The 24,025-nt window shown below is 52.9% G+C and overlaps 1 protein-coding gene across 2 annotated transcripts in view; it reads left to right on the forward strand.

Moving 5' to 3' along the window:
- Nucleotides 1-24,025, forward strand: part of Gdpd5 (glycerophosphodiester phosphodiesterase domain containing 5) — a 75,997-nt gene that overhangs the window by 50,416 nt on the left and 1,556 nt on the right. Inside the window, exons 4-16 of one of the 2 annotated variants that reach the window (XM_050154507.1) lie at nucleotides 1,749-1,852; nucleotides 4,440-4,533; nucleotides 5,192-5,251; nucleotides 11,402-11,500; nucleotides 11,772-11,865; nucleotides 12,279-12,424; nucleotides 16,196-16,278; nucleotides 17,567-17,717; nucleotides 18,328-18,546; nucleotides 19,005-19,162; nucleotides 19,429-19,576; nucleotides 21,162-21,244; nucleotides 23,455-23,567. In XM_050154507.1, the coding sequence (XP_050010464.1) occupies nucleotides 1,749-1,852; nucleotides 4,440-4,533; nucleotides 5,192-5,251; nucleotides 11,402-11,500; nucleotides 11,772-11,865; nucleotides 12,279-12,424; nucleotides 16,196-16,278; nucleotides 17,567-17,717; nucleotides 18,328-18,546; nucleotides 19,005-19,162; nucleotides 19,429-19,576; nucleotides 21,162-21,244; nucleotides 23,455-23,567 (1,552 nt within the window). The remainder of the gene's footprint in view (nucleotides 1-1,748; nucleotides 1,853-4,439; nucleotides 4,534-5,191; nucleotides 5,252-11,401; nucleotides 11,501-11,771; nucleotides 11,866-12,278; nucleotides 12,425-16,195; nucleotides 16,279-17,566; nucleotides 17,718-18,327; nucleotides 18,547-19,004; nucleotides 19,163-19,428; nucleotides 19,577-21,161; nucleotides 21,245-23,454; nucleotides 23,568-24,025) is intronic. The other variant, XM_050154508.1, reaches the window with a different exon arrangement.

Genomic DNA, 24,025 nt, shown 5'->3' on the forward strand with positions numbered 1-24,025 from the left:
ATACCCTCTTCCCTAGTCATCGGTACTAATGGGTCCCTTGCCACCTAAGGGCACAGGGTATAGAGTTTAGAGAAGAGGGAACGTTGATTCTGTGGAGCACAGTGGGTTTGAGGGACTAAAACTGAGTCCAGGAAGGCTTCCCAGAGGGGGTGACATGTGACCCAATTCTATGGGTCCCCCGTGGGAAAATGGGAACTGAGGTGACAAGCCCAAGCCTGTGGTCCTTCCCAGTTGAGCGGATGAAGCTGGGGAGTGAGGGGTCACACACAGAAGGAAGGGTGTCCTTGCTTGGCAGAACAGTGAGGGGCCAGGAGGAAGTTAGCCAATTGGAACTCCTGGTCCTTTTGCCAGGCTGGCTGTCCTGTGTTGGAGAGGATGGGAGACAAACAGGACTTTGGGGGACTCAGCACTCCAGGGGTGAATGATCTGAGTTCATTTCATTTCATGGTTATTGACCTCAGCTGCTTCTCAGGGCACAGCAAGACAATCTGCCCCAGTTTGTGCTGCTGAGCTCAACAGAGGGGTGTAAGCTGGGAAAAACCTAGGGCTTGGCCAGCCGGTGCATTTGCAAGCCTCTGAGCCCAAGCTCCCAGGAGCTGCCTGACTGGGTCTGTGTTTACCCACTCCAGCAGACGTCCAAGAAGGTGTGGTCTTTCCCAGCTCAACCCCATACCCCAGCACCATGGGGAGAAGGCAGATGCTACATTTCTTCTGGGTTAGGGAACTCACTAGTCCTAACCTTCTGCTGACAAGCTGTGTGACTCTGGCAAACTGGTTGGTCTCTCTGGGTCAGTGTTTCTGGTCAGTGGCATGGGGTAGAGGTGGTAAGGCCGGTCTGCTGTGTGAACATAGAAGGACGAAACAGGGCAGGGCAAGGGGCTGGGGGCGTTGATAGCGCTTGCCTAGCGTGCACAAAATACCCAGTGTTTGATACCCAGCACTGCCTTAAAAACTACTTGGCTGGCCGGGCACTGGTGGCGCACGCCTTTAATCCCAGCACTTGGGAGGCAGAGGCTGGCGGATCTCTGTGAGTTCGAGGTCAGCCTGGGCTACAAGAGCTAGTTCCAGGACAGACTCCAAAGCTACAAAGACCCCCTGTCTCAAAAAAACAAAACAAAACAAAACAAAACAACAAAAAACTACTTGACTGTCAGGAAAGCCGACTCCGTGGTAAAGAGTGCACATTGCTCTTGCAGAGGACCTGAGTTCAATTCCCAGCATCTCAGAAGTGCCTGTGACTCCAGCTCCAGGAGGATCCACAGCCTCTGTCTTCCACGGCTGTACACACGTGCACAGGCACATGCGTGCACACACAAATAAAGATCATAAAATAAATCTTAAAAACAGCTGAGCTTGGGGACACATATCTGTCATCCCAGCAGGTTGGAGCCAAGAGGACCAGGCATTCGAGGCCATGATTAGCTATGTAAGGAGTTTGAGGCTGGTCTGGGCTGTAGGAGATGCTGTGAGAGGCTTTCTTTGTTTTTAGGGACCAGCAGCAGAAAAGGAGACTAACACACACTAGGCAGGCACGCAGATGCAGCAGAAAGGTCTTAGGTTGCCTCTCCCTGGTGGATCCCTAACCCTGCTCCTGGCTGTCCACTCTTGTAACTGGGTTCTCTGACCCTGGACAAGTCGTGTCTTCCTTGAGCCTCAGTTCCTCATCAATTCCTGGCAATTGAGGCTTCAGGAAGGGAGGGCTGGGAGAGCCGCTCGCTGTGACGCTGTTTTCTGTTTTGCTCTTGCAGTGGGAACGGCTGTGGTTTCTGCTCCTGGTCTGCACCTTCAGCCTCACCCTCACCTGGCTCTACTTCTGGTGGGAGGTTCACAATGACTACGATGAGTTCAACTGGTAAGTGTAGTTATCCCGAGACCCAGCTCGGCCCCGGGAATGCTACAACCAGCTCTCCTGTGGCCTCCAGCAAGACCCGCTCTGGAAGCCCTGGAAAGACAGAGCTCTGTGCCCCTGGGACTTCAGGAAGGCTTCCTGGAGGAGGAGACATGGGAACTAGCCTGAGAGAGCTCTTGGACACTCCCCCAAGTTTACAAGGAGACTCTGTGATGCTGTCTAGCCCCAGGCTGTGAAAATAGGAAGAGAAGGCAGAGCAGTATCAGCCTGAGGTGCTGCTAGCCCCCTTTGTAGATAAGAGCGCCAAGAGAGATGAAGCCCTGGATGGAAGAGGAGGTCCCTAGCCTCAGTCTCCCTGGCTCCTGTGGCTGAACTGGCACGGCTGGCAGATGTCACTGTCTTAATTCAGCTCTGCCTCCTTTAGGGGCACTTCAGGTCCACGGACAGGGCTCTCCCCTCACCTCCTCCATTGCCAGCTTTTTGTTGACCAAAAAAAGGCATGGGCAGGGAAGACCCTGGGTACTTCTGAGAACTCTTTTGCTGACAGATTTTGGAAACTGAGGCCCAAGTTCAAGTATCCAGTGTGGAGAGTTGGGGCTAGGGAGCAAGCCATTGGTATGCTCTGAGTTTCGTTCTCCCTCTTTGAGGTCTCATCAGGTTCTTAGGAGGAGAAGATAGGGGGATGGGTGTAGACGGGCACAGAGCCACTTCCGGGGAGGCTAAGTGTTGGGGTGCACGAGAACGTTGCTTGCTGGCCTTCAATGACAATCCCTAGACAGCAGCAAATGCCCTGTATATACGGACAAAATGAGGTCAGAGGGGGGACCCCATGGTCATACAACCCGTCCGTGTCAAAAACACATGTCAAGTACAGTCTGAGGAAATAGAGCTCAGAGAGGGTAGGATAGGCTCTGCGAGGTCACACAGCAAGCTGATGACAGATCAGTGGTGGCTGTTTGACCCTCAGTAGCTCTCTGTCATTGGGAAGACTCGGCAGATGTCAACCCTGTCTGGGAGGCAGCCACAGAGGCCTGCCTGTGAGCTGCAGTCCCTTTGCCTGCCAACTGTTTCTTGGGAGGCTAGAGCTTCGCTTGACTTTCTGGGATTCTTTCCCGCACCAAGGTTCAGCACTGGCTGGGCATAGGCAAGGAGAGCCACCTAGGGCCAGGAGTGTCCAGCCTTTTGACATTGAGACACAGTGCCGTCATCGACAGAATTCACGCCAGAGAACTACACGGTAGGATGGTTGCAAGCAATCTTTTACGGAAACTCCGAGTTTGTCCTGTGATGCATGCGGCCCACAGGCTGCAGGTTGGACACACCTGGTAGGGTAGTGTATGTTTATCCTGGAGGCTTTCCTGCCAACGTGACCATGCTTGAAAGGCCAGTGGGACCAGAAAACCTTTCAGGAGTACCTCCAGGGCCAATTTCTGGCCTTCTTTGGGCCTCAGTTTCCCAAGTTGTACAATGAGATGAACAGAGCCTGTGATCTATTTCCCCTCCCCCCCCACCCCCAGTGGTAGGAGGCTTGGAGCAGGGCCCTAGGAAGGTGCAGGGAAGCAGATGCCCTGCCTGTGGAGTCTTCCTGATGTCCCCACCTCCTCCGGGCAGACTACGCTGCGTCCTGACACTAGCTTACTCTTTAATACCCCAAGCGAATTACTTTATCCTCTGAGCCTCGCTTTCCCTCCCTACACACACAAGGAGGCTGAGGGTGAGTCATCATTCTGGCCAGAAGCGAAGCCGCATCCTTCAGGACCCTTTAGAAGTTCACTCCTTCAGCCCTGTCTTTCTGTTTATAGCAACCCAACCCAGGGAGACAGAAATGCAAAAAGATGTGTCCATTTTCTCGTTTTCGTGTGAGTTCATAAAGTGAATCATTGCAAGCTATGACGTCCCTCTAATGGGAAGCTGGCTATCTATGGCATATGAGTCCAAGAAGTCACATGCTGCTTTAAAAAAAAATCGCATTTTCTCAGCATTTTTCCTGGTCTCTGTGGATGTTCTTGTTATGGAGAGTTTGTTATGTCCTTGTTGCATGCCTCCCTCCCTTCATTCCCCGGAGCCCTGTGAAGGGTTTTCTCTTACCCATCCTACAGGTGAGCGGACGAGAGTGTTGTATCTTATCCGTTCTTAGGCTCCACATCTTCACGTTTGAGTGCCTCTTAGAATCTGTGATGCCTGTCACCTCCAGAGTCCTATGAGCCAGCGAGAGGCAGCGTGGGGATTAGATCCCAGAGTGTGATCATCCCTCAGAGCTGTATTGACCACGCTCCTGAGGGTGGCAGGGGTGGGGTGTTCATCTCAGATCTGCTGTTCACACATGTTCACACAGGTGCAGGGGCCAGTGGGCAGGAAGTCTAATGGCTTTCTGAACAGTGATTCTGGGCTCTTCTGCCTCTTGCTTTCTGAATGCCCTTCAGAAGTAATCATAGCTGGCTATAAGGGAAAGCCCTAATAGCCATATGGGATGGGAAGGGCTCACTTGTGGCTCCCCAGCTGCAGCTGCGTGAGAACTGAGATGATCCTAGCTCCTTGACTGGGCAGTGGCCCGGCGGAGGTCTGACCTCCGCCCCTCTCTCCCCACCAGGTACCTCTACAACCACATGGGCTACTGGAGCGACTGGTCCGTGCCCATCCTTGTGACCACAGCTGCGGCCTTCACGTACATCGCAGGCCTCCTGGTATGTGTGGAGGGGCTCCCTTGGGCTCATGTGACTCTGCTCCTAGTAGAGGAAGGCGTGACCTATGCTGGTCTATAGGGGTGAGGATACTGCTTCTGCCCAGACCCCTGGAGCGCTGCTTGAGTCTGAGGCCAGAGTCCTCCAAGGGAGAGTGTCTCATCTTATGAGGCTCCTTCAGCTGTCTCTCTGGAAGCCCCTTCTCACCCCCACCCCCACCCCCAGGCCAACAAGAACCATTCTGACTTTCGGCACCTGCCACAGATGCCTTTCAGAAACTGCTTGGGCTGCCTACCCCACAATGTCCTCCGCACTGAGGGACTTAGGTTGACCACATTCTGCACTGGGGGCTCCTTGGGGACAGGGCTCAGGTCTGCTTCTGAATCCTAAGGCCTAGATCTCCCAAACCATTGATGCATTAAGTTGGGCAGTTTTTGTGTCAAACCCAGGGACCTTTTTTAGGGGGAATTCCTAGAGGAGGCCTGGAGTAATCTGGAAGGAGGCCAGGCCTGGACAGGGCTAGGCTGGGCATTCCTGGTGCCTGTGTGGAGGGTGTGCTGCCTGCCTAGGGTCAGACCAAGGGCAAGGCTGTGGAGCAGGGCATCTGGAGAGCTGGCAAGCATTCTGGTCACACTTGGCTTGACCCCGGGCCCCTTCCCAGGTCCTGGCTCTCTGTCACATCGCTGTGGGGCAGCAGATGAACCTGTACTGGCTACACAAGGTAAGTGGAAGCTGCCCTACTGGGGAAGAAGAGGCCTGGATGCAGAGAATGGCCTGGGCTGTCCCTCCCCTGGGTCTCTCCTGTGACTGTTCTTCCTATTCCACTGCACCCTTACCAAGCCAGGCACCCTCCAGCCCAATTCGTATTCACCCCCGTGACCCTCGCAGCCCTCTGCCACATTCCACTTTGCAGGAACAAAAAACAGAGGTTAGCCAATATGCCTAAGGTCTCACAGTGTGAGTGCAAGGCTCAGGTCAGCCCTGCAGCCTTGTCCTCGCCTGCACCAGCTCCGCTTGGCTCCCACCTTCCCTGCTGGCTTCAGTGAGTTCTAGTGACGGTGCCTGCAATGACCCAGACTGTCCCCGTCTGGTCCTGATAGTGTTCCCTCAGCGTTGGCTGCGTGAGACGTCGTTCCCATCCTGTAGTAAGCCCACCTTTCCTTGGCTTTGAGCTCCTTACTCTGGCCCTCCCTCATTTGCTCACGTTCTCTTCGATCCCGTTTCCTGTGCAGCTTGTGTCCCAAGCGAGGGTCTTCCCCCAGCCCTGGCAGCGTCGTCTCTCCCCCAGATGCATCTTAGAACATTTGTGTTGTCAGCTTTGATCAGCTCTGGATCCCGTCCTGCTCTAATCTGGTGCTCCATGAAGACTCAATGGGCACTGATTGCTTCCCTGCTGCCCCCAGTGTTGGGTCCAGACTCTCATTCACATGCACCCACGCGCGCACACACGCACATGCACACGCACGCACACATGCACATACATACATACACGTGCACATACATGCACACACATACACATGTGCACACACGCATGATTGCACACATACACATGCACAATACACAATACACACATGTACATACACGCATGTGCACACACACACATATTCACACCTACGCACACACATATGCTGACCGTAGGTTGTTAATGCCTGCTCTGCTTGAACAGGGCCATAGGACTGGGCCAGTCCTGGACAAGATAGAGTCACCCTTCTAGGAGCCCCACAGTGTAGAGGGAGGAGTAGGTCATCTCTTTCCCAGAGCATGGCTAGGAGTAAACACACCATCTAGGAAGGGGCAGAAATGCCTGGAAACAAATAGGACCCTTTAGATGAACCCAGCTAATCGGGGGACAGAAAGAGGGAGGCAGGGCACCCATGAACATGGGTTGGGTATGTGTAACGGGAGATGTCTGTGAGCAGTGGGGGGCACCTTGGGAACCAGGCCTCGATGGCCAGGGTCTTGCAGGGATGAAGAGAACAACGTAAGAGTCCCCGCTGGTAACTCCCTCCTGAGGACAGCTCTAGGACTTCCTCAGCGCCCTCCCCACCCCTGCCCGCGCCCCTCCTCGTCCCGCCAGAGGCCCTTTCTTCTCTTAACTACATAGCTAGCACTTGAAAGAGGGTACCAGCTGGCACCTGGATGGGGCACACACCCTGTGGTCACCTCCTGGGGCTCTGCCTGGCTCCCAGTAGGTCAAGTCACTTGTGTTTGATCCTAACGGAGAGAAGCCTGCAGTTCTATAGAGCTGGGCAGATCTGGAGGCTCCGTGCAGGGACCCTTCGCTAACCTGCTTCCTGCTTTGGGCCCTTTCTCTTCCGGCCATCCTGTCCTGTGAGATCTTGAGGCAGAAGGAGCTGTCAGACAGCGCTGATCCAGGCTGGACTGGTTTCCCAGGCTCTGGATGTTTCCCGGGGCCTGGAAATTCTACATACATATTTGAGGAATCCTTATTATTTTTGTCTGCTTGCTTTATCTTAACTCATTTTTTATGTGACCCAATAATTCAGACATGAAGAAAATCATGCTCAATGAAAATTTTCCTATATACACTCCCTTTCTTTTTATTTTAATTACCCTCCCTGGTGTGCGTGTGCGTGAGTGCGTGCGTGCGTGTGTGTGTGTGTGTGTGTGTGCGCGTGTGTGCATGTGTTTGTGTGTGTGCGCGCGCGCGCACGGGTGCGTGCGTGCATGTGTGCATGTGTTTGTGTGTGTGCGTGTGTGTGTGCACGCGTGCATGTGTGCATGTGTTTGTGTGCGTGCGTGTGTGTGTGCGCGCGTGTGCGTGGGTGCATGAGTGTGCATGTGTGCGTGTGCATGTGTTTGTGTGCGTGCGTGTGGGGGGTGCACAGCACATATGTGGAGGTCAAAGGACACCTTCTAGAAGTCAGTTCTTCTCTCCCACTGCCCTGGTCCTTGGCAAGGGCAGTTGGTGCTCTTAAGTGCTGCACGATCTCTGCAGTGCCCCTCCGTTCTCTCCTACACACACAGTTCACCCTACCCTTGCCCCCTCTTTAGAAAGTGAGGAGCCCTTCTTGGACGCAGGAAGGCCATGCTCATCAATTCCTGACACTTGTTCTTGTCCCTCATTCTCTAGGGACCTCTAGGGATTCTCTAGGGATCTCTACGGCTTCCGTTAACACCCAGTGGTTTTCAATCTTTTCCCGGGGCTGTGATCTGGGAGAAAATAATATCATATATTTTCCTTTTTATCTTTTCTTTTGTTGTTATTTTGAGACTGCATCCCACTAGGTAGCCTCTTAGAACTCACTCTGTAGACCAGGCTGGCTTCGAACTCACAGAGATCCTCCTGCCTCTGCCTCCCAAGTGCTGGGATTAAAGGCGTGAGCCACCACTGCCTGGCTACTTTCAGAATTTTGATCTTGCCAAATGCCCTCTTTGCCACACGGAACCAACCCATGCCCTGTAGGGAGTACATGGATGGGACAGCGGGGTCCTCTCACCCACAGCTGTGGGCCGATTCCTTGACCATTGTCTGTCTGCAAGGTCGCAGGCTGTGTTTCCCCTCTGCTCAGTGAGACTCGGTGTTTCACAGACCTGGGTCACTAGTGTTTTATCTGCTTGCTAATTTTTACAGAGTTTCTTGTAGATCCGACGAGTTGACCCTTTGACTGATGAAATACAGATAATTTAGATTTTTCCCAGTTTGTCATTCATCTTTTGGCTTTGTTTATGGTATTTGTGCCAGGGGACTTCTTTTTGTAATTAAAAAAAAAAAAGACTTGAATCTGGCTGGGTGAGGAGGTACACACCTTTAATCCAAGAATTTGGGAGGCAGAGGCAGGTGGATCTGTGGGAGTTTGAAGCCAGCCTGGTCTATAGCGTGAGTACCAGGACAGTCAGGGCTGTTACACAGAGAAATCTGTCTCAAAAAACAAAAACAAAAAAAACAACAACAAAAAAAAAAACAGGCAGTGGTGATGCACATCTTTAATTCCAGCAATCGAGAGGCAGAGGCAGGAGGATCTCTGTGAGTTCAAGGCCAGCCTGGTCTACAGAGTGAGTTCTAGGGCAGGCTCCAGAGCTACACAGATAAACCCTGTCTCGAAAAACCAAAACCAACCAACCAACCAAACAAACAAACAAACAAAAACACAACAACAACAATAGCAAAAACTTGACTCTGCCATCTCTTTTTATGCCCCTTGGGTGTTGGGTCAGACTTAGAAGGGTCCTTCTCACTCCGAGATGGTATGAGAATCTTTCTATGATATCACTGGGTAATTATATAGCGTTGCTTTTTTGACATTTAAATGTTCGTTAATCTTTTGGAAGTTATTTTGGGGCCTAGTGTGATCTTGCCAAGCTCCCTGGAGATGCTTCCCAGTGTCCCCAGCAGTCTCCCCTGCACAACGCTCCCCCAGCCTCCAATCGGAGATGCCGTTACATTCCTTTAATGCATTCAGAACTCTTCCTGAACTTGGCTCTCGTTTATTTCTCTGGTTTTAAGCCAAGGTCATATTGCTTTGAAGATGACAGTTTTATGGGACATTTTAATCCTGGTCTGTGTTTAGAGTCCCTGGTTCCCCTGAGTCCCCAGGAGAGGAGGGGAGAAGGACTTAGGAATGGGCAGGGACGGGGGCATCTGACCCAGTGAGTCCTGTGGCCCAGAACTCAGGCCTGTGAGGGATCCCCAGGAGAAGTTTAGGGGCCTGAAGGGTGAGGGAAGTCAAGATGGGGGGGGGAGCTGCTTTGTGAGATGACCTTCATGCCCAGTCACCACCCAGAGCTGTCTCAGAGGCCTCTTCTGGCGGGTGTTGTTCCCTAGCTGTGGTGGTGTACGCTGAGCACTGGCTGCTTCTGCTCTGAGGTGCTAATTCCTCAACCCCCAGGGGCCGTAGTCCAAGGCTGGTTCCCCGAGGGCTCTATCAACCACCCAGGCTGAAGCCCAGACTCTGCCTGCCCATGGGTGTGGCTGAGCGGGGCTGGTGCCTGCTGGGCCCCATAGACACCCAGGCAGCACTGACTGCATTCAGGATGTTCTCCAGCAGCTGGTGCATGTGACATTTCTTCCATGCGGCTAGCTTCTGTCCTTCCAACTGCTCCCTAGAAAGGCGCGTTTGAGAACTTCCTGTATGCCAGAGGCCGCTGTCGTCATAGCGCCAAGCAGCGTTTCTCGGGTGCGTACTGTACGTGACGGGCGCTTTCCTGGATACTTCGTTTGTTCCTCTCTGTTACCCCGTTTCGGTGACAATTACTCAGAGCGGTGGCACTCACACCGAATACGCATTTCCTCTTTGTGGTAGCTACTGTACAAAGTACTTGGCTTGCATGTCCTCATTTATGTCCCCAACTCCTCCCGCGGAGGCACTCACCCCTGTCCCCGTCCAGCTCAGAGAAGTTCTCTGAAATTGTTACCCTCCTCCAATGCCACAGAGCCAGGAGGGTGACCCAGGTGTAGGGACCCCAGGCACCTGCCAAGAGGTCAATCAAGGGGCTGGAGAGATGGCTCAGTGGTTAAGAGCACTGACTGCTCTTCCAGGGGTCCTGAGTTCAATTCCCAGCAACCACATGGTGGCTCTCAGCCATCTATAATGAGACCTGGCGCCCCCTTCTGGCTTGCAGACATACATGGAAGGAATGCTGTGCACATAATAAATAAATAAATTTTTTTAAAAAAGAGGTCAATCAACAGGGCTGGATTCTTGGGTCTCAGCACACAGGCAAGACTTGCATTGAATGAGTGAATGCATGCATGAATGAATGAATGGGTTTCCTTGTTGCTATCGTAGCTAAAAACAGCAGAAATGCCCAGGCTGAGTTCAGGTCTACTCCAGGCCTCCAGGTACTCCTGGACAAGATTTGGGAGGGGTCACTATGTGAGCCTATGTTATTCCTCTGACCGAAGGACACCATGGGGAGGAAATTCCCTGTCTGAACGTCCAACGATGCTGCCAAGCATGATGGGTAATGTAGCAGCAGCTGTAAAAACAGTGATGAAATTTTAATTGTATCAGGATTATGGGGAATCAGTCTTATTGCAAGAACTTCCGCTGGCGGCCCCTATTGTAATAAGATGTCTTCAGAACGCACTCTTTAGAGGCTCTTGCTGTCTCCTGTGGCCACAGACAGGCGCAGGGGGACCGTGAAGAGTTCCAGGGCTCCAGAGAGGACAGAAGCAAGGAACCCTAGCTTAGTCTTGCTTAGTGTGGGGTTTCGGGAGCTGTCTGTCACCACAGATCTCTATCCCTGAAGGTACCTCGATGTGCTCATGACAGCTGTGCACCCCACTTCCTGTGGAACGTATTAGAAGCTGGCTGGGGATGTAGCTTGGTTGGTAGTTTGCACGTACCTGGCATGCACAAGACCCTGGGCTCAGTCTCCAGCAAAGCATAAATGTGGTGGTGCAAACCTGCAATCCTAGCCTAGGGAAGTGGCTGCAGGAGGATCAGGAGTTCAAGGCTACCTAAGATCTTGTGTCAAGAAGAACACAGCCAGATGCAGGAGACTCAGGCAGCCTGTGTAGCAGACAACACCATGAGCAGAGCCCTGCTTTAGCATCTGCTCTTGCTGGGGTGCCACCTCATCTGATCCCAGCCCCTCCCTGCACAGCTCTTCTCTCGGTACCCCTGCTGCCTTCAGCCCATCCTAGGCTCTCTCCTTCCTTGCTCCGTGTGAACGTCTTTTGGTTTTTGTTGTTGGTTTTGGTTTTGGTTTTTTTTTTGAGACAGGGTTTCTCTGTGTAGCCCTGACTGTCCTAGAATGCACTCCTGTGGACCAGGCTGACCTCGAACTCCACCACTGGCCTGTGTGCACTTCTGTTTTCTTTCTCTTCCTCTGCTCCTCTCCCCTCCCAAACACAAGTTCCCTCACTCCTGCCGTGACCCTCCCGTCTGGTACCTCCCTTTTCCAGATGGTGCTGGTAGTCATCCTGGCCTCCACGGTGGTGGCCATGTCAGCCGTGGCCCAGCTGTGGGAAGACGAATGGGAGGTGCTGTTGATATCTCTGCAGGTGAGTGAGGCAGGCTGGGGGCAGGGACATTGCTTCCCCAGGACCCTTGCAACAGGCAGCGCCTTCTCCGCTCTTGTTTCTCCACACCAAGGCTCAGCGAGGAGCAGGGAGGGATTTCCCCATAGCAGAATTCCCAGAGTCCTCCCTCAGCCGACAAATGGAGACAGGATTGCCTGTCTTGTAGGTAGAGACAGTCAGCAGCATGCTGGTGGCCTGAGAGTCTGGACCTGTCTTTGAGTCACCGGTCCCTCCTGCCTCTCCTCATACACAGGGCACAGCACCGTTCCTGCACATAGGAGCCCTGATGGCCATCACTGCCCTCTCCTGGATCGTAGCAGGACAGTTCGCCCGTGCGGAGCGGTCCTGTGAGTATCCCCTGAAGAGGGTCCCCCCCCCCATCCTGACCTTCACAAACACCAAGGCCTGCTTAGGTTGTCCCTACTGGGATGCTACCTGGGTGGCCTGGGCATGAGGTGAGGCCTTTATGCTCAGCACGGGGGCCAGCTCTAGATGGTTCATAGACGCTCCCGAAAGTGGCTCCAGATTCCTCCACCAGGTCCCCATGTCTGTGGGTACACGTGTGCATACGTCGTAGGTGGGGTTCACTTCCTCTCAAGAGCTTCAAGTTCTGCATTCCAGTCTGGCCAACTAGGCCTGGTTGGGGCTGGTGAGGGCTGCGCAGGTGACTCACCGGAAGTCCTCTGGCCAACTAGGCCTGGTTGGGGCTGGTGAGGGTTGCACAGGTGACTCACCGGAAGTCCCCACTGCCTGTCTGCAGCCTCTCAGGTCACCGTTCTTTGTACCTTCTTTGCCGTGGTCTTCGCCCTCTACCTGATCCCCCTCACCATCTCTTCTCCCTGCATCATGGAGAAAAAGGACCTGGGCCCCAAGCCTGCCCTCATCGGCCATCGGGGCGCTCCCATGGTGAGTGCCCCCAGAGGGTGGAACTGGGCAGCAGCCATTGCAGGGGAGGACCTGTGGGAAATGAATGCAATGTCTGTGATCGCAGAGCAAGAGGGCTGCATGACGCCCCCTCGAGAGTGTGTGAGAAGGGCTAAGGAGAAGGCTTGAGACCCTGGGTGGGCATGGATCCCGAAGAGAGCTCAAAAGGCTTCTGCTAGAAAAGCCAAATGCGCCAGCCCGGTCTACAAGAGCTAGTTTCCAGGACGGGCTCCAAAGCTCCAGAGAAACCCCCATCTCAAAAAAAAAAAAAAAAAAAAAGAAAAAAGAAAAAAGAAAAAGGAAAGTCAAATGCTTATCAGAAGCCCTAGAGACACCAGAAGGTCTTAACCTCCCGCCCTACACTGCGAAGCCCAGAAGAGTTGGAAGCAAGTGACCTTGGGGCTAAGGCCAGGTCTGAGGCAGAAGATCCCAGTTCTAAACCACTTAAGGGAAGACAGTTGACTCGAGAGGGAGGAAGGGACAAAGTCCAGATCAGTGCCGGGATGCACCACTGAGGTGCCAAGCGCCCCATAGGAGAATTGAGGTAGACAGAGTCTTCAGAGTCATGGTGGTTCCTGGGGCTTGCAATAGAGGCATGGCTTCACCATCTCAGCAGAACTCCGGGCAGTTGGGCTCAATATGTGAGTTCTAAGTTCAGGAAAGAGACCCCAGCTCAGTGTATAATAAGGTGGAGGGGAATAGAAGAAGATACCAGCATCAACCTCTGGCCACTGCACACTCATGTGTACACATGTACACACACACACACATACCACAAAACGTGTGTGCTGGGTCCGCAACCCCACCTGAAAGCCCTTCCCTGGTTCAGGCATTATTTCCTAGAAACACTCACAGCCTGTGCTTCTGATTTGGACCCTCCCATTGAACCCCATGCTGGCGCTGAGCTTGGTACCTCCTAGGGACAGCCAATGGAACCTGACCAGAGATTCAGATAACTATAACACCCCCATCAAATTAACAGTTTTTAAAGTAATTAATTTCATTCATGTGAATGGTTATTTTGCCTGAAAAGGGTGTCAGATCCCCTAGGACTGGATGGAATTGTGTGTTGTGGGGGTCACCAGCCCCCTTGAGCCCCAGTTTGGGCCATTGCTAACTGTGAAGAGAAGTTAAAACCCAACCTTCCCAGGTGGGTCCAGCCCCTGCAGGACAGGGGAAAGGGAAGCGAGGCGGTCTCAGCTTTTAAAAAAAAAATAAGATGTACACCAAGTGGAAAAATACTACGCGGTACCATGTGACGGTGACACCATCACCGCCTTCCATGCGTTATAGCAGCACGCTGTTCCTGCCTGTCTGGTCTCCTGGTTTTGTTTTTTGTTTTTCTGCTGTAGTGAGGCAAACCCTAGATATCAGACTGGATCATCCATAGATGCTTTAGGGTGTAACTCCAACACACAAGGACTTTCTGTTTTGGTTTGATCTACTTGCTTGAGACAAGCTGGGTTTAAACTACTACCAATCTCCCTGCCTCTGCCTCCCGAGTGCTGGGATTACAGGTGTGAGCCACCATGCCAGGAACATAAGGACTTAAAGACAAACAGCAGGCTGGGGCGGGATGGCTCTGCAGTTTGGAAAACCAGTTGTCGTGAAAGCCTGGCATCTGAGTTCAACCCCTGGAACCTACATAAAGATAGAAGAAGAGGGCTCACTCTATAAAGCTGTCCTGTGACTTCTACATGTACACACTGGCGTGTGCATGCACACACATGTACACACACACACACACGTACACGTTTGCATAATGATAACACCCCTACCAAATTAGCAATTTTTTTTATTTTTTTTTTTGGTTTTTCGAGACAGGGTTTCTCTGTGGCTTTGGAGCCTGTCCTGGAACTAGCTCTGTAGACCAGGCTGGTCTCGAACTCACAGAGATCCGCCTGCCTCTGCCTCCCAGAGTGCTGGGATTAAAGGCATGCGCCACCATCGCCTGGCTCAAATTAGCAATTTTTAAAGTACTTATTTTCATTTTTATGTGTATGGTTGTTTTTGCATAATGATAACTATAACACCCCACCAAATTAACAATGTTTAAAGTATTTTCATTTTTATGTGTATGGTTGTTTTGTCTGAAATGGGTGTCGGATCCCCTGGAACTGAACGGAATTGTCTGTGAGCTGCCACGTGGGTGCTGGGAATCAAACCAAGTCCTCTGGAAGAGCAGCCAGCGCTCTTAACTTCAGAGCCATCTCTCCAGCCCCAGATTAGCAATTATTTAACATGACCTAATATCATAGTTTAGTTTTTCCTTTATTGTGTCCCAAAATATCTTTTTGTAGTACAGATTTCTTCAAATCAGGCTCTAGATGACATCACGCAAGCCATCTGCTTGACACACGTCTCCTTCCTCCGTGACACCCCCTTCTCCTTTCTGCCATTTATCTGTTGACAGAGCTGTCACTAGATAGCCTCCCAAGCTGTGCATTTGGCTGCTTGCATCCTTGTGGTGGCTTGCTCATTTTGTCTGTTGTTTCATTTTGGAGACGGGCTCTCGGGGTGTAGCCCAGAATAGCCTGGAACTTACAAACCTCTGTCTCACCCTCCTGAGTGCTGAAGTTACCTGTGTGTGCCACCATGCCTGGTTGGGGGGGGTCTTCGTTTTGTGTTTGCTTTTGTTTTTATTTATTATCATATTTGCAGGTCGGGGTCTTACCCTCACATGTGTGGACAATCCATTATTCTCACATCAAAGTGGTTCGTCTGTCACCTCACACATGGCGACACTGTGTTAGGAACGTTCACAAGTCATCCTCTCCTCTGCCTGTTTCAAACAACTCAGGAAGTTATCAGCCAGTGCCCTCCCCTCCATATCGCAGTGGATGGCTGTCCAGGCTCACCAACTGTGTGTTCATGTGGGCTTCTCAAATGATTGCCGGTCTGTAGCGTTGCCCGGTCTAAATTCAATCTCTGGTTTGGTGCTGACCCCTAGTGGTAGGAAGAGGCATGGCGATTTATTCTGCATGGACTTTGAAAAAGACTTGAAATCTCACTCACTCCCCAGCTAAATGCCCTCAGAGAACAGTGAGCCCACATCCCCAATAGGCAGAAGACAGGGTGAGTCCTTAGGAGGGAGAATTGCAGGTTGCAAAGCAGAAGGTTGCAAGGCAGGGTCATGCAGTATGATGTCTGGAACTGATCTGGATGATCAGGGTTGCAGGTTATTAAGTTGGGCATCAAGCATGTCTGGGTTTTAATCTATGTATCAGTATATAGATGGAGAGAATGTTATCATTCCTGAATGAATGAAGAAACTCCTCACACCACAGAAACCTCATCTCTTCTTCTTCCCCCGTCCCTGGATCTCTACCAGGACTGGGCTCTGAGATTAATCCAGAAGGAACTAGGTACTCTGTCTCTGTCTGCCCAAGACTGCCATGGGGCCACAGGCCTGTGCAAAAGGCCATTTGCTTTCAGAGTCTTGCTCAGTGCCTGTGATGCAGCAGCAAGGGTAACATGGTCAGAGTTACTGCTTGCTAGTCCCATGTGTGGGTTTCACATGGTCCGTGCTCAGCACACTGCTACCTGTGTCCCCAGGTCCTCTGGAATGCACACTTGTCCTAACAAATGAAAAAAAAAACGAGTCTCAGAGCAGCTATGTGGATGCCAGGGTTCCCACTCCCACAGCAAATGAGCCAGGTGGGAAACAGACCTCCCAGCAGGGAAGACCACCCACTGGCTGGGGAGGGGTCATTAGGGACCCTAGCTCTGCCCTCACCACCATTTCCTCTCCAGCTGGCTCCAGAACACACGCTGATGTCCTTCCGGAAGGCCCTGGAGCAGAAGCTGTATGGGCTGCAAGCTGACGTCACCATCAGGTTGGCATGACAGAGAAGGACAGTGGCAACCCCTCCTTCCCTTCCCACAGCATCTGCATTTGGGTCTCTGGGTAAAACCTCCTGTCCCCGCCTTAGCAATAGGAGGGCAGAGGCTTGAGTGATCCACAACAGTCAGGCAACGAATGAGTTTGATGCCAGACTCCAGAATATAAAGAACAAACTCCTATCCGGGTCAGGTTTAGGTGTGGGGACCTGGAGCCCGGCCACAGACACATTAGAAAAATTATTAGATCTGTGTTTCTCTGCCAGGCAGAGTGCAAACACTTGGCTAAGTGAAGCGAGGTACAGAGAATACAATGACAGTAATGCCAGCTACGAGACCGTACAGAAGCCGGGCGGTGGTGACCCACACCTTTAATGCCAGCACTCGGGGAGGCAGAGGCAGGTAGATTTCTGTGAGTTTGAGGCCAGCCTGGTCTGTAGATCTGTAAATCGAGTTCCAGGACAGCCAGAGCTAAATGGAGAAACCCTGTCTCAAAAAAAAAAAAAAACAAAAAAACAAAAAAAAACAAAGCAAAAAGAGCCCATACAGAAGTGGTGTGCACATTTCCATCCATAGATACAATGTATGTGTTTGTTTAAATGACGGGGAAACCCACACCGACCTATCTCCTTACCCCCGAGGAGAGGAGAAGGTAGGGCCACCAGATATACACAGGTGTACAATAAACAGTTACACCATGTATGTGAGTGAGGTCACCACTCCCATCGTGGACGGCATAGATTGTACGCATCATACCTCTCTGGCAGGGCTGATACAATGCCGTGGGGAGCGGGAAGCATGATGCCCTATATTGTCCCACACTAGGGCATTCTGTGAACTGTGTCCAGCCCTAGTGGGACGGTGAGGATGAGGGAAGTAATAAACTTTGTCAAGGGGACCTGTACTGGCACTCATCGATAAAGCATTTTGAGGGCTTGGTTTGAGGCCAGGTCCCACCACTTAGTGGCCACAGACCTTGAGATAAGTGTTTCCTGCTTAGCCTCCGTTTCCCCCATTATCAAGAGGCAGTGCTTTCCTTCTAACATTGCTAAAAGGAACAGACCCACTCTCCCCAGCCCTCCCCTCCTCAACTCTCTTCCCCACTCGACCTTCACGGAGAGTCTAAGGACTGGTCCCTTGAACCCTTTGAGGTTCCCACTGGTCCAGTACTGTCCCCACGTAGGCGAAGACAGCTGTGTCCTTTGAGGGTAGGGAGAAGGGAGGGCTGCGATTGGGGGCAGGTGGTCACCCTGCATGGGTGGTGACAGTGACCCTCTCCTGCAGCCTGGATGGTGTGCCCTTTCTCCTGCACGACACCACCCTGAGGCGGACCACCAACGTGGAGCAGGTGTTTCCAGAGCTGGCCCGGAGGCCTGCTGCTATGCTCAACTGGACTGTCCTGCAGAGGCTCAACGCTGGCCAGTGGTTCCTCAAGGTCTGCCTGTACCTGAGCCTTGCCTAGGCATGGGAAACATGGAAGGCTCCTAAAGAAGGAGGCAGGTGGCCATCGGCTCAGATGACCCTAGCTAGGCTAGCCGGCAATCCCCTCTGGGCTCTTGCATCCAGACCCTGTGACTATCACTGCTTGTTAAGGGGTTTCTGGTCTGTTGGCTTCCCCTCTCAAAGATGCTGATCCTTAATTGTTGAAGCCCTGTCTCTAGGGCTAGGGGTGTAACTCAGTTGGTGAGTGCTTGCCTAGCATGGACCAAGCCCTGGGTTCAATCAGCACCTCATAAACTTGGTAGGGTAGCGTCACCCCAGCACTAGAAATGGAGGCAAAAATGATCAGGAGTTCAAGGCCATCCTTGGCTACATAATGGACTCAAGACCACACTGGACTGACTCCAAGCCAAGGGTTCTCATGGGTAGCAGGTGGGACCATTGAGAAGGTTAGGCATTCCTCAGACCCCTACTGGGCGACAGCCATCAATCTCCAACATACCAACAGTGACTGGCCGTCCTGGTTCTCCATGCTCTATCGCCAGGAAGGTGTTTGAAAGCTCCAAAGGGCTGGTGACAGCCGTGTGTGTCCCTGTCTCTGCCAGACTGACCCCTTCTGGACAGCCAGCTCCCTATCACCCTCAGACCACAGGGAGATCCAGAATCAGTCCATCTGCAGCCTGGCAGAGCTCCTGGAACTCGCCAAGGGAAATGCCACACTGCTGCTCAACCTGCGAGACCCGCCCCGTGATCACCCGTACCGTGGCAGCTTCCTCAACATCACGCTGGAGGCCGTGTTGCATTCAGGATTCCCACAGCACCAGGTGAAGCCCTGTCCATGACGCTGGCTTAGCCCCCTGCACCACGATAAACCTACCTGCCCCTCTCCAAACCTCAGCTAAAACAGGGATGTGTGCACCTTGTTCTTCTGACTGGTCCGTTCTAGGGACAGGAAAGAGTCCCAACAAGTGCTTTCAATCGCTCAGAGGAGAGCGGGTTCCCTGTTACGTCTGTGGAATTTGTCCTGAGTCACTGAGGCATGACACTTTGGGATCCTGAGGTCCCTCTGTGATGCATAGTTCTCTAGATGCTGTTGACTGTGGTCAGGGTGGAGGGTGGGGTTGCCTATCTTGTCTTGACCAGGGAAGCTGATTGAATTGTTCACTGTGGGCTCCGTTACTGTAGACAGGACTCTCTTTGACCCTTGAGGGATCTAGGAGACTAGGGCCCTCACCCCAAGTCTGGAAATGAGAGGCCTGACCACCCTGTCTCTGCCCGGCAGGTCATGTGGCTGCCTAACAGGCAGAGGCCTCTAGTACGGAAGATGGCTCCCGGCTTCCAGCAGACATCCGGGTCTAAAGAAGCCATCGCCAGTCTACGGAGAGGTCACATCCAGAAACTGAACCTTCGCTACACTCAGGTGTCCCACCAGGAGCTCAGGTGCCTGCCCTGCGTCACCCCAGGTGCCCCTGGAGGAGGGACTGTGTATCCCCCAGTTTGGTCCTCCACCTAGCACATGTGGGCACAGGGTAGAACACACAGGGTTCAGACGTGAGATGGGAAGTACTGGGCAGAACTGGGCTTGTCCTGTGAGCATGGACACAGACACCTCATCCTCCTGGGCGACCGTGAGGGGGACAGTCTGTTAGGGGTGCTCTCCCAGCTCAGGCAGCAAGGCAGCTGACCAGCCTCTGCCCCCTGCCCAGGGACTATGCATCCTGGAACCTGAGTGTGAACCTCTACACTGTCAACGCACCGTGGCTCTTCTCCCTGCTGTGGTGTGCCGGGGTTCCATCTGTCACTTCTGACAACACCCATACCCTTTCTCGGGTGCCTTCTCCACTCTGGATCATGGTGAGTTGGAGATTGTGGGGCCTGAGGGCACCTAGGGCTATCTATCACTGCAAGGGTTCTCCCCCTGGGATGGTGGCATCTATGGTATGTCGGGGTAAGAGGGCAGCTCTAGGCTAAAGCAGAATGGAATTGTCACAACCTCTGAGGTCTGCATTGTAGGCTGGGGACCCTGAGCCTGACCCATGGGAAGATCACATTGCCCAGCGACCAACACTCAAGAAGTTGACAGCTCCCTGAGTCATGGGCTACTTGTTAGATTTGTTTTATTTTTAATATTTATTTTATTTATTTATTATGTATACAATATCCTGTCTGCGTGTATGCCTGCAGGCCGGAAGAGGGCACCAGACCTCTTTACAGATGGTTGTGAGCCACCATGTGGTTGCCGGGAATTGAACTCAGGACCTTTGGAAGAGGAGGCAATGCTCTCAACCACTGGGCCATCTCTCCAGCCCCTACATTTGGTTTTAAAGGGAAATTGTTCTACAAAGAGGCTGTGGACAGGCCAGGTCTACTCAAAGGACCATGAGAAGTATGTGGGGGTCAGTCATGGAGCTCCTGAGGCCAGTTGATCTCCCATCCCTGGCCTGGAGATAACCCCAGGAGCGAGGCAGAAGCTCCCCTGCCCTGTCCCTGAGGATGCAAAGAAGGGGAGAGAGAGGGCTTCATAGCTAAGAGGGCTGTAGTGTTGGTGAGTCAGAGCTAGGTTACAGGTGGTAAAAAGAGGTGTGGGCAAGGCCTGAAGAGGGCCTCAGTCATGGACAGGAAGCTATGGGGGCCTGGGCTGTGGGCTTTAGACTGATTGATTCCTCGGGACCCCTGCCAAGCCCGAAAGAGCCCACTTTGCAGTTCTTACCTGTCCATGGTACTTAAACACCTCCAACACTCTAAGGTGACATGAAATAGCACACAAGCAGGTTGCGGAAGTGTGCGTGTTGGAGATTTCAGGCCCTGTGGAGTTGATGGACTTCAAAAAGTGCCCCTCAGCCGGGCAGTGGTGACACACACCTTTAATCCCAGCACTCGGGAGGCAGAGGCAGGCGGATCTCTGTGAGTTAGAGGCCAGCCTGGTCTACAAGAGCTAGCTCCAGGACAGGCACCAAAGCTACAGAGAAACCCTGTCTCGAAAAAGAAAAAAAAAAAAAAAAAAAAGAAAAGTGCCCCTCATCTGTCTGAGGCTAAGGGTGCTGAGGCTATACACAGGGGCCTTTGTTTTCCCCAGGCCCTGTGATCAACGTCCTCCTACCCTACACGGGCGCCCCTTACCTATTGGTAAGGTCATAGCTCCACTGCCAGGCACATGACACCTTACCTGCAAATAAAGGAACCATTGATTTTTTTTTTTTTTGATCATTCAGCTCTTGCTTTGAGCTCCTGTAAGCTTACATACACTCGAGACTCAACACACCTCTTCTACCCTGAATACACACACACACACACACACACACACACACGTAGAACAACATGCCCAGAGTCCACACTTACAAAATAAAATATTGAGGAGCCTCAAGCTCCTCCCCTGCCTCTCCTCCCATGGTCTAGATGTGCTCTGACCGGAAGCTGGCCTTGGGTCCTCTCTCCACAGCCCCCAGACGAGTACTGCCTCATGTGGGTCACTGCCGACCTGATCTCCTTCAGCCTCATCGTTGGCATCTTTGTGCTCCAGAAGTGAGTAGACCCCAACATGTCCATACCCAGCCTATCCTCAGCGGGGCCCAGGCCCCGCCCTCAGCACAAGCTGGATGGCTTCTAGGATGAGCACCCAGCTCAGGGGCTTAGAGCCAAACCTTTCCCAATCTGCTCTGTGGTATATGCTGTGTGGTATCTGGTGGACGCTGCTCCCTCCGTGGCCGGTCTGCCCGCTGTCAGCCAGGACATGGGTTCGAACCTAGGAGGACCGAGTGCTATTCAGCCAGCTGGAACCCCCCATACCCCTAAGACAGCTGGCATGTGATTGCCATGGGTGGAATGGGCGGTCGGGGAGGGGACGATGTTGGGCCAGCCTGGGGCCCAAGGCAACCAGGCACCAAGGGGCTGGGGTTGGCTCTTGACTGACGTTCTCTCTCTGTCCCACCCTGCTCTGATGGCGCATGTCCCTCCTCTCTCCCCTCCCCCTCTCTGCTGCACTCTGGCAATCTCACAGCTATCACTTGATCAGGTAATTCTGGTGTGTTCCCCTCCTGCTCCTCTTCCCCCCATTTCTGGCCACTCCCTTTCCAGGTCTGTCTGAAAAGCTGCTGTTGTGCCTGAAGCACTGGCCCTTTTCCATGCCCCCACCTGCCTCCTTTCTGCTCTCTCCTTTCCGGTTCCTTTTCCCCTTTGAGATGAGCCTCACTATGTAACCCAAGTCCTCCTGCCTCAGCCTCCTGCGTGCTGGGATTTATTCTTCCTGTACTGTACTTTTTGGTCCCTGCTGAGGGTGGGGACCAGTGTTTCCTTGGTAGGTGCTGACCCAGCTTCCCTCAGCACCCGAGTGTCTCCTCTGGGGAGAGAGAAGGTCCTCACATCCCCAAGTCCAGCACTCAGGGGGTCCTTTGCCACCTGCCCTGTGCAAAGCCCCATTTTTGTTTCTGTCTGGCTCCATTGGCTTCTGCCTCTTGGACTTCCTTTCCAGTGGCTCACCCCGTTTCTCTGCATCACCTTCTTTTTTTCACTGTCTATGACCCACACCCTCACTCGGACCCCCCCCCCCCCCAAGTTGCTTTCCTGTCCTGGATGTGCCTGGCTGTAGAGACCCTGGCCTGATCCTCTCCCCAGTGGGTTCTAACATTAGTTTCTAAGATGAGACCTAGGTGTTAGGGATGGTCAGGTGTCTAAGGACCTGTGTTGGGTCAGGTAGCTGTGCTGAACAGCTTCTAGGCTGGGATGCAGGAGAAGCTGGAACCTGGCTATGAGACTGAACCCTTGAAAGGAAGTTTAGCTCGTACCTCTTCTTCCCACATGCAGAGTCCACATGCATTGCCTGATGTGGTACTGAGCCCACCAGAGTTATTGTCTCCTGAGGGTCAGGGATAGCCAGAGTGAGAAGAGGGAGCCTGGGAGGTGAAGCAGGGGAAAGGAAGATTGTTTCTCTGCGGGCCTGATTCTTTCATTCATTGATTCAACAAACACTCATCCAACACCACAACCTATCGGGCGTTGAGGCTGGCACTGGGGGCCTGACAAGGAGCCTGAGGAACAAGCACTGCCCACAAGGATTGGCAAGGCAGCCGGCCCAGCCAAGGCACAGTGCCTTCCCCTCCTGCCTCTTGCTCCCCAACCCCCGTCTGCCCGGTCCTGCCACCCTGTCTGTCCATTTCTGCTGTGCTAGCCCTGTCTAGAAACCCACAGTGAGTTTCATATGGACTCTTCACTGCCCCCAACCACCCGTCAGGGTTCCGTCTCCTGGGGAGTCGCGGGTTCTTATTTCTAGTTGGATAATTCCATACCAAGTTCCTCTGACATCCTCGTCTGGGAACCTGTGAGGACCAATCCTAAACAAAACCTTGCTTCAGTGTCCTCTTTGGCTCCTTCTGGCTTTTCTCAGCCCGCTGCATTTAGTGGGTTTACAGGAAGCCTCTGCTGGGGTTTCCTGAGGCTGGTGTGTTCATAAAAGTGGGTTATCAGTCACATCTGCTGAGCTCACCCCACCCCGCAACTGTGTCCCACCCAAAGAAAGCCGGGGCATAACTAATAAAACTGCCTGTCTGGGCCAAGATTGCTGATAAGTGAGAGGAGAAGGAAGGGCAGGAAAGCCCTGGCTGGGCGTCAGTTGACTGCCCCTCTCTGGGCCTCCGTTTCCCCATTTGTGCTGTGGGTCTCTCGCTATGGAAGTGGGCAGGGTGTCTGCTCCAGGGAGCCTGGGGAGGGACCTGATGCCCACGGGACCGTCTCCACAGGTGGCGCCTGGGTGGCATCCGGAGTTATAACCCAGAGCAGATCATGCTGAGCGCTGCCGTACGCCGGACCAGCCGGGACGTCAGCGTCATGAAAGAGAAGCTCATCTTCTCAGGTGACAGCCTGCACGGGCCCTGGATTAGACGGTTCACATGTGACACAGAAGGACAGGCGGACATAGCCTCTTTTCAGGCTCTCACCCACGCGCTCACTGAGGGACAGAAACACGTCAGACAGCCCCAGATCCAGGAGCTCAGTGATAGGCTGTTTGAAGGTCCTACATTTCTGCTTAGTTCACATGTGACATCTGTAAGTGACGGCTGTGTTCTGTCCCCTGCTGCCAGTCCCTGCTGCTCTTCCCATGATGAAGGCAGCTGTAAAGACATGCAAAACTGGGTATCACTGTACCTCTTGGGTGAAGAGCCCAGGCAGGAAGTGTGCCCAGAGCTCCGTGGGGTAGCAAGGAAGGTTTGGGGTGCTGACGTAACTGGGATGTAAGGATGGCTGGAGGAGCCTGTGGAATGATCAGAGACAAGAAAGGGTGAGCTGAGTTATCTGAGGCCCTGTCTCAAA

Source organism: Alexandromys fortis, unplaced genomic scaffold, assembly GCF_014885135.2.
Source record: "Alexandromys fortis isolate MF-2015 unplaced genomic scaffold, M_Fortis_MF-2015_v1.1 scaffold_77, whole genome shotgun sequence".
Lineage (NCBI taxonomy): Eukaryota > Metazoa > Chordata > Mammalia > Rodentia > Cricetidae > Alexandromys > Alexandromys fortis.